Below are 14016 nucleotides of genomic sequence, written 5' to 3' on the forward strand. Positions count from 1 at the left end.
AATTAGTGAAGACTGGGAATTCAGTCCATTGCAAAAATATACAAACTGGAGATTTTTCTAACCTATAATTGGTGACATGGGTAATAACTTTTCGGTTTCTACTGTACATATAGAGGCTGAATCATAGACCTGATATCAGCAGTAGAAGTAGGGCAGATACTAGGTTACTGTGACGTGATTACTTACCGTACACATAGAGCGTGTAATCGCCTGATGAGCTGCCCACGCTGTTGGAGGCCTCGCACCTGTACGTGCCATTATCTGTCTTGTTTAGGCTGTGGATGTAGAGTTTGTCATTTTCGACGATGACGTGGTCGGGAAGATCATCATCTACTTTCACCCACGTGACTTTGCTTGGTCTGCAAGGACAAGGTGATAATAGAAGATTCCTTTTCATTATCAAAATGACTTTTCTTATGCAGTAGATTTGTTCAATATTTTTTTTACACTGTAATATGCACCCCTGGTGGAGAAAAACTATGAGAAAAGAAAAATCATATTGAGAAGTCCACCTTGTCTACTCCAGTCTAGAGATGAGCGGACCTGAACTTTGGTTTGGCGTCCTCCGTCCTGCCAGGACATGTTGCTTGATGGGATGCAGAGCAGCCAGTCAGACAGATTTACGACCCTAGCACTAGGCATGGCTGTGATTGGCATGGAGGATACCTGAAGGACACCCCTGGCCAATCACACCCATGTCTAGTTGCTAGGGGTATAAAGCTACCAGATTGAGCCCATCAAGCAACTTGTCTAGGTTAGGTGGAGCTGCCGAACCTAAAGGTTGGATCTGCTCATTTCTACAGTTCCGTCAACTGAGCACTTTTCCCTTTTCAACTTCAGTCTTCCTTCCAGGCTCTCCGTACTAGTTTCCCACTATGTTGATCTCCTGATTACCCTGTTCCCACCTCTCCATGTTTTGGGTTTTGGATTTGCAGGTGGGTACAGAGCTTTGGAAACTTGAGAAGGTGCTTTTTCGGGTACAGACCAATGCTGCTGGACCATGAATTGGGTGGAAAACATAAAACACCAACATGATGTATGGCAAATGATTCAGGCCTCTAACAGAGGTAGTCTGCTATGCCCTTCTCCTTGTACTTAAAAGGAAATCTGCCATAAAAATTGAACTTGATAAACCAGCATTCAAGCTTTATTCCACGGGGCACCTGGATTCTAGCCAAGTCTCCTTACGGCCTCATAATGCAGAAAATTTAAGTTTTAAAATATGCAAATGAGCCAGAAGTGATCCATGGAGCATCATCAAGGCCGCTTTACAAGCTATTATATGTCCCCCAAAGCCCTACTTCTATGCCCACCACAACCCTTCGTCAAGTCCAGAAGCACTTGTGGCTTATTTGCATATATAGGTTCTCACTGTATTTTTAAGTTAGGAACTTGTTGTGGGCTTTCACCTTTCACCAACACATCCCTCAATCCATTGGTTCAGGAGCTGAAAGAGACTGAGCTTCCGCTTTATGCCACAGCTGCAAGTGGCGTAGATGGATACGATGGGGCTCATACAGCAAGTGGCGTAGATGGATATGATGGGGCTCATACAGCAAGTGGCGTAGGTGGATATGATGGGGCTCATACAGCAAGTGGCGTAGGTGGATACGATGGGGCTCATACAGCAAGTGGCGTAGATGGATACGATGGGGCTCATACAGCAAGTGGCGTAGGTGGATACGATGGGGCTCATACAGCAAGTGGCGTAGATGGATACGATGGGGCTCATACAGCAAGTGGCGTAGATGGATACGATGGGGCTCATACAGCAAGTGGCGTAGATGGATACGATGGGGCTCATACAGCAAGTGGCGTAGATGGATACGATGGGGCTCATACAGCAAGTGGCGTAGATGGATGCGATGGGGCTCATACAGCAAGTGGCGTAGGTGGATACGATGGGGCTCATACAGCAAGTGGCGTAGATGGATACGATGGGGCTCATACAGCAAGTGGCGTAGATGGATACGATGGGGCTCATACAGCAAGTGGCGTAGATGGATACGATGGGGCTCATACAGCAAGTGGCGTAGATGGATACGATGGGGCTCATACAGCAAGTGGCGTAGATGGATACGATTGGGCTCATACAGCAAGTGGCGTAGATGGATACGATGGGGCTCATACAGAAAGTGGCGTAGATGGATACGATGGGGCTCATACAGCATATGCTGCAGTTGAATACGATGGGGCTCATACAGCATATGCTGCAGTTGGGCAGCGTTTAGGATAAGGAGAAGAAAAAAAATGTCAGATCTGGGAGTATTAGATGGAAGAAGGGTTCAAAATCCTCTAAAAATGCAGCATAAAAAGGACTTTGGTTCCGATATTATATGTCATCGATATACCTAGTTATAGGATACAATCCTCATCCTATGGTCTTGTGTATATAATGTATATGAAGGAGGTCATGCAGGGTCATGCTTCAAAATTCACGGTGGCGTAGGTGGATACGATGGGGCTCATGCAGCAAGTGGCGTAGATGGATACGATGGGGCTCATGCAGCAAGTGGCGTAGGTGGATACGATGGGGCTCATACAGCAAGTGGCGTAGATGGATACGATGGGGCTCATACAGCAAGTGGCGTAGAAGGATACGATGGGGCTCATACAGCAAGTGGCGTAGATGGATACGATGGGGCTCATACAGCAAGTGGCGTAGATGGATACGATGGGGCTCATACAGCAAGTGGCGTAGGTGGATACGATGGAGCTCATACAGCAAGTGGCGTAGATGGATACGATGGGGCTCATACAGCAAGTTGTGTAGATGGATACGATGGGGCTCATACAGCAAGTGGCGTAGATGGATACGATGGGGCTCTTACAGCATATGCTGCAGTTGAATACGATGGGGCTCATACAGCATATGCTGCAGTTGGGCAGCGTTTAGGATAAGGAGAAGAAAAAAATGTCAGATCTGGGAGTATTAGATGGAAGAAGGGTTCAAAATCCTCTAAAAATGCAGCGTAAAAAGGACGTTGGTTCCAATATTATATGTCATCGATATACCTAGTTATAGGATACAATCCTCATCCTATGGTTTTGTGTATATAATGTATATGAAGGACGTCATGCAGGGTCATGCCTCTAAATTCACGGTGATAATCCTTTATGAAATAATTTGCCACTATTCTGAAATTTGTGGGACATCTGACCAGAAATTTAGTCCGGGAAAGAGAATTATCCGGATGCCAAGGACGTTTCTGAAGAGACGCGTCATCTGCTCACTCCGGAGCAGGACATCTTGACACTTGCGTTTGGCTCTTCTGAACGCTCCGTTTTTCTCTACACTGGCCGCAGTCAATCATTTGGTTCCCGTTTCTATCGTTCACACTTTTACCATCATTACACATCAAGAAGCATGTCCTTCACCCGTCATTACGGTAATGGAGGAGTTACTACGTATCACATTGCATATTCCGAAGGAACAAAAAACACCATAAAGTTAAAAAAAAGAAAAAAAAGAGCAATTTTAATTGAATTATGTTCCATTTAGGCACGTCAGACAGCGATGGTAATTAAAACAAAGTAGTTGTTGTCAGGTCTTTCCATTCCATCTGTATGTATCTACATTAACATATGCAGAGGGAAATAAAGCGAGCGATCTCTACATGCCAGCGCCACATCAACGTCATTGTCACTGCCAATGTCACACCTCGCTCAATGTCACTCACACCGTATCAGTGTCACGACGGAGGGCTACAATCTATTATTTATTTTTTACATCGTTCCATGAAAGTCAAATGCTTATAAATAGGGCACGAGGCCCCAGCTAAAACGCCACTTAATGTCTCGCAATGGCAGCGATTTTAGTAGATCTGCTCCGCGGCTTTTTATTATGCAGTAATACGGGGTTGTAATGTAATGTATTATGTATGTGCAGCTCTAAAATCTTGTTCTGAGCGCAGACGTTAAGGTAACCTGTCACGTTGAACACGTAGTCTGATGTGCAGGCAGCGCGCTATATAGCAGGGTGAGTGGAGTGCGCCGATTTATTAGAACTATTTTTATTGAAATCTCTGATACTTTTAACCTTTAGAGTCCAGAGGGCAGGGCTACTCTGTGACGGACAACTATCTATACATGCTTACATGTATACATGGACACTATGTACAATCTGCTCAGCTCCTCCTGCTCTATAACATGCTGCCTGCAGATAGGGCACTATGTATAATCTAATCAGCTCATCCTGCTCTCTAAGATGCTGCCTGCAGATAGGACACTATGTACAATCGTACAATCTGCTCAGCTCCTCCTGCTCTATAACATGCTACCTGCAGATAAGACACTATGTACAATTTGCTCAGGTCCTCCTGCTCTGTAACATGCTGCCTGCAGGTAGGACACTATGTAAAATCTGTTCAGCTCCTCCTGCTCTATAACCTGCTGCCTGCAGGTAGGACACTATGTAAAATCTGTTCAGCTCCTCCTGCTCTATAACATGCTGCCTGCAGATAGGACATTATGTATAATCTGCCCAGCTCCTCCTGCTCTATAACATGCTGCCTGCAGATAGGACATTATGTATAATCTGGTCAGCTCCTCCTGCTTTATAACATGCTGCCTGCAGATAGGACATTATGTATAATCTGGTCAGCTCCTCCTGCTCTATAACATGATATCAGTAGACATTATATACATCAATAACATGCTTCCAGCTACACTTGCCTATTGAGAACATCATTTGTCAAGGGTGCTATACTTCCATATGACAATAGATTTTTACAATATCTACACATACTTTCTACACATTTTACAGAATAAGCCGTATAAGTCCCCTCTGTCCTTACAGTAGGGACAGGCAGCCTTCAGCTGTGTAGTAAGAGTCAGGCTAATGACTTGCCTTCTCTGCCCTATAATTTTTTCCATCCTTTGCTTCTCTGTATTGGAGACAAAATGACATCCACAGAAGACGCCTTCACACATTTATTTGTCAAATCCTCACACTTTCACTATCTATAATTAGTATCTTATCGGTAAATCAGAGGCAAGAGCGCCGGATTTCAATAGGAAGGGATAGATTCTTGTCTCTATGTCAACCATTCATGAAAAGATATTGGTTCAGTAGCTGGAGTCCAAATATGACCTTAACTATTCAAGCCCAAAAGGAAATCTGGATAATGGACTTCTCAGCTAAACGAAAACAAATGCTCCTGGTATTGCTTGAAGGGGTTTGCCCATAAAAAAGAAAGTTCTCAAATATTAATCCCCTAGTGACGTTTAGACAATAAAGATCATTTTTAACCCCTTACTTTACAATTTTACTCAGTGTTTTTGCTGTGTTAGCTCCTATCACTCAATGATGGTCAGTGCAATATTCCAGAGTGTGGGCGGAGTCTCTCTAAGCAGACACTTCACAATCTTCCTGGGCTATAAGATGCTGTGTGCTGACAATGTGCTTAGATTATCAGGGTACAGGGTTTATCTACACTTTTTTTTTAGCTTCTGAACATTCACCAGTGTCTGACACAGAGAGAGACCAGAGTCATAAGAAATGATGCTTGCCGGCAGGAAGTGTCTGTGTGTGAGCTCGTCTTGTAATGGAGTGGGGAGGGGTTGGTGCAGAGAGCACCGCAGTGTGCAGAAAGGAGAAGCTATTCATGAGAAGTATCTGCCCTGCCCAACCATAGAAGACAGAAGATTTATGGTCGGATCCCGGAGCAACCATAATTGCATAGAGATATATGCTGATAGAGAGAGGTTGGAATTATATCTGTGAAATGCTGTATTTTTGTTAATAACAGTAAATTGGAGAATGTGTTATTTTGTTATCCTGAGTATATTTAAGAATCTTGTCTTAGTGGGAAAACCCCGTTAACTATTCCTATTATATAGATTTTTCATACAAGACATAGCATTTACAAGTTGGCATAAAAAATGCATGATTGAATGTACTCAAGTCATATAGCTTTTTTATATGGGACTTGGCAAGTGGGTGTCATCACTAAAGGTTCATATAGATTGAGGCAGGTTTTAGATGGGCACCCAAAAATCCTGGACAGATCAAGGGTCAACTGGCTCAAATTATCTGCCTCATAGACTTTGCTTGGTCATAAGAATTATAGTTGCATTAGACTTTCCTCTGCATTGTGTGGTCAGATCTGAATCTTTTGGAGGTGCGGCGATTCCTTCCCCTGGGTCTTGATTTTTGGCCATGATACAAGACCTAAATTTCTTTGGATAAACTATCTAAAGTTCAAGACCAACTTGAGGTCTGAGATGGAGAGTTTTGAAACATCTTGTGGAGATGAACCCACAAAAGACTGGACCTAACTAGGTTCCGAGCAATAAAGCTGGTGCTAACTAGGTTCCAAGAGCTTAGTTATGGTCTAACTTTTAACTACCAAGGGTTGGGGTTCATGTCTTCTTCAATGTATAATAAATGTGAAACTTTAGAACTGAGTTAACATTGTTATCTAGTTTGATTACACCACACAACCTGTACATTACCTGGGTTTACCAGCTACTTTGCAAAATAGCTCTAAAGATTCGCCTTCCCTGGTGAGACCCGGTGGATAAATCACCGATACCATCACGGCTGGTTTATCTGGAAGACAGAGGGGAAAAAAGTGGTTATGAATAACAATGTAGTACCATAGAAAAATAACCTGGTCAGGGATAAAGTATTGACTTCACAGACCATTTTCACTACCAATAGCGACATTCGGCTAAACATTTGCCAAAAGGTTTGGTAACATGTAACAAATTGCCAAACTTTAAAAGGGGTTTGCCCACAAAATAAATTGAGTAAGAAAAACCCCTTACTTTACAACTTTACTCAGTTTTATTGCCGTTTTAGCTCCTATAACCCAGTTGATGGTTAGTGTAAAATCCAAGAGGGTGGGCAGGTAATGATTGGTCTGTGGTATGATGCTGTTTCCTAACAATGTGCTTAGATTATTAGGGTACAAGGTTTATATACACTTTCATTTACCTTCTGAACATTGACTAGTATCTAACACAAAGAAAGAGATGAGACACAGAGGTGAAATGAAGAGATCCATGAGATGGATAAAACACACAATGACACAGTCAAAACTGCAACATTTCTGTTCTGCCACAACAAACTAACAGATATGATGTGCCTCCCTCCCCCTCCCAAGATAAAGAACTTATCTGCCTGTAGCTTGTAGCCCTACTCACGCTGTGATGTGTTGTTAGCCAGCTAGATATGTGTTGTCCGCGAACGATGTGAGCTGCCTCACCTCAGTGAGCCGATGGCTCACTTAATGCCGCCCATAACCGTCTCACTGCGCCCCTTTTACACCGATTGTAATGGGTTAAAAGTGGAGTGGTGTGGGGTGACTGTCTGGCCTGCGGCTCCCTATTATATACTTAATAGAGAGCCGTTCAGGAGCCAGAAGAGCCAGTTTTTCTTAGTGAGCGGAGCTTAATGAGCCAGCTCACTAATGAGAGAAAAAATACCCATCACTATTGCCAGCAGGAAGTCAGTGTGTGTGTGTGTGAGCTTTTCCTGGAATGCAGAGAGCAGCTTAGCTCTACATCGTCAGACAAGATGTCTTTCAACCCAAAAGTCAGAAGATCCAAAGTCGGAAACCAGGGGAAACTGAAATTGTGTGCACCAGGACTGATAGAGACAGGTTGGACTTATATCTGTGAAATGCTGTATTTTTGTTAATAGTGAATGTGTTATTATGTTATCCTGAGTATATTTAAGAAACTTGTCTTCATGGGAATACCCCTTAAAAAAAGAAAACCAAAAGAAGCTACAGGTAAGTTACCACATGTAGCTTCTTATTGAACTGTTGAGCTCTAATACTGATGGCCACAGTTTGAGAAAGACTCATCTTGAGGGGAAGCCTTTATCCCAATCAACGGTGGTATAACCAGGTTGGTAACATGGTGGCTTCTTGAAGATTTTACATTTCCAAAACGTCACCAATGGAAGACTGTGTACAAAATATGCACCTACCAAAAAAAACTTTCAGGACAAAAAATCTTCTCTGAATAGAAATTTCCATGAGGATATTATGCTGTATCGGGCATTGGATGCAAAAATAACTTTGTCACTGTGCAAAGAGTACAAAGCTAGAGTGAGGGCACTGGTCGGGATGGCAGAGCCACCTAATTAGTAAAGAAGTGTTAAAAAATCTTATTTTCAAGAAGCGTTGGACTGAACAATGGCATGTCCATGTAGTTAGTTGCCCCATCAAGCACTGGGAGTCCTGTGGTAGAGCAAAATCACCTGACAGCCTCTGGCATTTTAACAATAGCTCGTTCTTTGACTTTCATTTTATCCATCCTGGCAGATTTCATCCTGTCTCGACAGTTTTAACAAGCCCGCTTGGTCAAGCCGAACATACATGCTAATGGGCGAATCAGCAATCTCGGATGATTGAAAGATCTTTCAGCCAGAAGCTTCAGGACACCTCTAGCCAGTGAGACCATTCATTGTGGCTTATACTTCATGTATTCACAATTATAGAGTCTAACTAAATAATGCCACAAACTACAGAGTATAAGTTATTGACCAGGACTTCATACACCCATCAAATATAACATGAAACTCTCTGCCTACACAATTGTCTATCCGGCTCCTCAGCAAATTGTGAAGCACTTTATGTTATGTGTATTGTTGCATGTTGCATGTTAATCGCTCATCATTTAGGATAAGACCCACTTCGCTACCCACCATCTCTTTGTCATTCCAACAGTTCAACTATTTTTAGTAGACACCAACTAGAGCATGCAAGGGCCACCACAAATGCCCGCCATTTTGGAGTGGCTCTAACATTTAGCAGTATGGTCCTTGTCAAAGACATTCAGTTTCTTGAGCTTGCACATTCTTTTGTCATCATTTAGGATAAGACCCAATGGGCAACTCTTCGCTACCCACCATCTCTTTGCCATTTCAACTATTTTTAGTCCACCTTCCAACATATCGAAAGAACCGACTACCTAATAAATTTGATCCCTCAAAAGGAACAAGTGGCACATAACTTTTGTGGTTTTGATACACTCTCTAATCAGTTTAAATTAGGCAGACAAGATACAATTTTGTCTCACATTACTTCATATATTAAACATCTAAGTAAGCTTCCAGGGGAGCTTTGGACCCTTTAATGTGGAGGATACCAAGATCTTAGAAGGCCATTGAAAAGTGAACAGTAGCAGGCGAAGAAAATGACAGGTGGTAGTAGTGGAGGATGTCAACAAGGGTTGCATGTCTAAAGAACAAAAAAATTCAAAAAGGTATGAGAAAACCCAAAATGGTAGGCAGGATGCAGAGAGTGGAGAAAGTAAAGGAAGGGCAAGCACCAAGGTTGGACCTCCTAGTATAAACCATTACATGTTGTGTAGTGTGCGATTACTACCATGGACCCTGACGGTGCTGAAGCTGTGATGTATTTGCGTGCACAGACAGGTCCAAGTTATCTGACACGAGGGTCTCGGCATGTGGAGAGAGAAGGCTGAGAGGAAATAAAAGCTGGTCAGATTCATATCGCAGTAACATGAAATCTATTTCTACAGCCAGAGTTTCACACTTGAAGCAGCTCATGCTGAAGGAAACTCATTTGCCTTCATGCTGAGGTGAAGCTGCAGATCTATGCCATGTTCCACACTGATACATCCGTCCGAGTGTCATATATAACGGAGAGACGCAGTGTGTGCGCCAGGCCAGTAATGGGCTGCTCTCAGCTTGGGTGCACAATGCAGTTCTGTGCAGTACACGGGGGAGGAGAGGACACATAGCTCAGGAGAGGAGCAGAGCCGAGATGCTTCATTCGCACAATCCCTCTGTAGGGATGGATTCGTGTTATAAGACCCAATGGCTTTCCCAATATGACCTTGAACGACAGGGGTAAAAAAAAAAAGCAAGAAGGAACAAAAATTTATGGAGGGGAGGTCATGGAAACATTACCAGGTACCTAAAATAAAATGTCCATTACTGCCCAAATTATATCAAGACATTGAAAAATTTTAGGTGTGAGATGACTTGGCCCATTATAACTTAAGTGGTCAGAAACATTGGTCAACCACCTGCAAAACTCACCCATCACCTAAAGTAAAGTATCACCTAGTATGAAATACTTGGCTGTTCCTGGTCAGAATTTGTTAGGAACTATAAGATGGGCGCATGTAGAAGTGCAATATTGGGGGAAATTTCGCGTTTCTCCGTCGGGTTACCCGAATTTTACAGTTTTGCGCCCTTTTTTCCTGAATTGCCCCGGGTTTTTGGCGCACGCGATCGTAACGTGGAGCATCGGCACTGGCATGCAGCGACGGAAATCGGGGGGCGTGGCCGCAAGAAAACCTGACAGATTTGGAAAAACCGCCTTATTAAAAAAAAAAAAAAGTGTCGCTTGACACGCACTTACCTGCACCGAGGATAGCTTGGTGGACTCCAGTGAACTCCGACGGACTTCAGCACAGCAGCGACACCTAGTAAATCTGCCCCATTGTTCTGAAGTAGGATAAAGCTGCTGGTGACAGCCAAAACATGCTATACTAAGAGAGCAACGGGACTGGGGCCTTCCTCAGGCCAATTTGAGGATTTTCAGTAATTCCTGCCTTACTAAAAAATATCTACTTAAATCTCTTTCCAGAACAAAATGGAAAGCGCATAGCCAGGCATACCCTTTTCAAGGTCCCGCTGTCCTCTAGGAATTCTGCCATATTATCTTACCAAACAAAAAACATGAAATATTTGTTGTGCTTTTACAAAGATAAAATTCCAGCTTCAATAGAAATGGATAGTCCTTGAAATGTTACAAGTCGCGTTCCATTGTGATACATTTGCTATATTTTCTCCTTACAATCTATCTGATAAGATGAGTTCTCACGACCCCCAAACAACAAGTACTGTGGTCCCAATGAAGCTATTAAAAGAAGCTCTAATAAGTCTATTATATGAAAGAGGTCAAGGATAGAGAGGGGGATGCCAAGCTCAGAAAGATATACTTTTCTATGATTAGATTTGGTATTTTATGTTGGAAGGTGCTCAGCGAATAAGCAAGTTTTCTTCCCTGAACCACCACCCAATGTTTGATGACTTTTCCTATAAAAGGACAAGCTATCATTTTGTGTCGGCAAAGTAAGCAGGACTCCCAACCTTTCACCGACTCCTAACAGGTCTAGAAAAGTTGGTCAAGCCAATAAGACCGTTAAGAAAGAACAAGACTCTTAATAAAGTTAATAAAAGGCCGTTGTTGTAGCATGTTGGGATGTTTATTTGGACGCTTCTAGTCTTTATGGTAGGTAGGATGCCCAATAGAGAACTATGAACAAGCTACATGTTAGACCTAGATCATATGTAAGCTAAGAGCTCCTTTAAAGGGAATTGAAAGCCCTCTATTACTAAAAGGCCAATCATGAAGGCAGGAGAGCTTTATCATACAGTCACGCTAGCCCGCCTCCTAATGGACACGGCTAATCTAGCCCCTCCTTAGGAGGGAGGGAGAGGGAATTAGGTAACAGAGAGATGCTGACTGTGTGTCACTGGCTAACGAGGATTCCTTAGGGAGGGAGGAATGAGGGAGTTAAGAGAGATGCTGGCTGTGTGTGCCTCACTGAGGAGATTCAGTGAAGGAGTGTGGGGAATGAGGGAGTTGAGAGAGCCCTTGGCTGTGTGACTCGCTAAAAATAAATCAACTCACTCATTCCACTTTCTTTTAGCAATGCTCTTCAGCCAGTCACACAAAGCCAACATTTCTCTCAACTAACTCATTTCCCTCTTCCTCATTCGTGGGGGAAAGCCAAATTAGCAATGTCAGCGCCAGTTAGGAGGCGGTGTAGCTTGACTGTATTCTGGAGCTCCCCCACCTCCTTGATTGGATCTTTAGTACCAGAGGACATTAATAAAAGCCTTTTTTAGAAGAATGGTGGCTCTAATCCCGTGGAAAGAGGCATCAGTGAAGGATGTGCAAATGCATCATATTGTGTGTGGTTTGGGGGCATTGGCGAAAGGACCCCTTTGAGAGTATGCTTCACAGATTCTGTTTTTTAAAAGCCAGAAACAAAAGTCCTACAAGCCGAACTATTTTGTTCCATAAATCGGAAACTAGCAGAAGCCCAATGGACCCCAGTGTAGCCATTATGGATCAAGAGGTGACATTTTTCTACCACCCAGCATTGGTTTTCTCATTTTAAGGTGTAGAAGGTGAGAAGGATAGGAAGTAAACATTGAAGTGAACACAGCCTAACAAAAAGTGGCCCTTGCACGCAACATTCTTGAGTACAGTTTTTTTTTAAAGTAGTATTATCACTATAGGTTAATCACATGTGCTTAACATATGGTCGTTTGGCCCCTATGACCACTAGAATGAGAATCCCACCCCATGAGTTTGAATGAATCATTTGTCGTGGTAGCACACTGTCACAATGGTCAGGAATGGTGGATCCATATGGAGGTCCCTTGGACGCTCTTTAAAACTCGTTCTCAGTGTCCTAGAATAGGGGGCCAGAGCCCCATGTAGGCAGACCAAGGCAGGTCTTTTATTCTAGTGATCAACTGACTACAAAATGTGATAAATATGCACTGTAGGAATACAAGGCTGAATTTTAAATCAGGATAAACTACTATGTGTACTGTGCTATATATAGTTGTGTGTTACATTATTAGACAAGGTCATGCCATAGTAATTTCTGCAATAGAGCGCATATGTGTTGGAAGGGTTTGTGATTTCCCTTTAAGCAGTAAATTGCCCTGGAATTTCATCCAGTGTAAAATACGAATCTCTTGTCACATTGAGATGCGCTCCAGTGGATTAATTCCAGTACCACTACTCTCCGAGCTACCACCTCTGACTTGAAGGGCAAGAGAAAGGCCGAAGACATCAGGAGCCAAGGAAGTCTTATTATCTGATGAGGCTTCATCTCTTTGATCTAAATCTGGCTTTTGGTGGCTGAAGCTAAAGGTAGAAATGCATTATTAAAGCTAACGAGCGCTCGCTAAATGTTAATGGACATTAAGTTTGAATAAATGAATTACACATTAAGAGTCGCTGGAAATTCCACTACCTGCCAATTTAAGAAGATCAGATCATTTCTGTTTGCCAATTACGGAGACATTACTTCACAATACTTTCAATTTAGATACATTACAGAGGACAGAATAAGCAGCTCTGCGACGGAAGAGGAGAGTTGGGTTTAGAGCAAAAAGATTGTAGAAGATAAATTATACAGATGAGTGGAGGTAGTGGTCAATGAAAAGAGAACATGATGATGGGTACTGGAGCTATTATTGAGAGGAGGGTCAAAATACAGCAGTAAGACTAAGGTCTTCGAGAATAGTATACACAAGCTCCCAAGACGGTGGTCTCCAAGCTTCAACCCCAAGCATGTCACGAAGGATGCAGACTGTAGCTTCACAAAACCATACAATGTTCAAGTAGCTGGTATCTGCCAGGGACCTAGGGTTTCTAAACAGAACAATACACTACCACCATCAGCATGCCAATAGTGCATCCTGGTGCCATCTCTTACCCATGTAAATGATTGGCACTTCTTGACCATCCACATGAAGCAAAAAAAAAAAAAATAAGACTTGACCAATATCCTCCACTGTGGTTAAGTTTAGTCCATTCTGGTGGAACACTATCAGGGGCGGATTAAGACTGCCATGGGCTCTGGGCTGTAGGAATATTATAGCCCCTACAAATCGGGAAATCACTTCTTACACATGGGACTAAAATTAAGCTTCTTGGAGGATGCTTTCAATCTGCGGTTTCAGGAAATTTAAAGGACCTTAACGTATAATGCAAAAAGACTTTACTGTACATCTTGTTGCGTAAGGGGAGGGTGGTATGAAGCGGGCTCATGGGCTGAGCCCTCTTAATACTCACCGGGTGTTTTCTGGCGGCAATTACGAGTGGGCGGCACCATCTTGGCTCAGATCGTCGCTCCCCATGACGTCATCGGGGAGCGGCGATCCGTTGCCTTGACAGCCTCGGGTCACACAAAGATTCGAGGCGATCATGTTTTAGGCCATCTATTACAATGTGCGATTTGCACATTGTAATAGATGGTGTGCAAAATCCCCATATACTG

The 14016-nt window shown here is 43.0% G+C and overlaps 1 protein-coding gene across 5 annotated transcripts in view; it reads right to left on the bottom strand.

Moving 5' to 3' along the window:
• The window catches only part of CADM1 (cell adhesion molecule 1), a 213155-nt gene that overhangs the window by 42880 nt on the left and 156259 nt on the right, over positions 1–14016 (bottom strand). For all 5 annotated transcript variants that reach the window (XM_072155766.1, XM_072155764.1, XM_072155763.1 and 2 more), the window contains 2 exons: positions 6457–6553; positions 187–359 (listed from right to left, as the gene is read on the bottom strand). In XM_072155766.1, coding sequence (XP_072011867.1) covers positions 187–359; positions 6457–6553 — 270 coding nt within the window. The remainder of the gene's footprint in view (positions 1–186; positions 360–6456; positions 6554–14016) is intronic.

This window comes from Engystomops pustulosus, chromosome 6 (genome assembly GCF_040894005.1).
Source record: "Engystomops pustulosus chromosome 6, aEngPut4.maternal, whole genome shotgun sequence".
In the NCBI taxonomy this organism is placed as follows: Eukaryota; Metazoa; Chordata; class Amphibia; order Anura; family Leptodactylidae; genus Engystomops; species Engystomops pustulosus.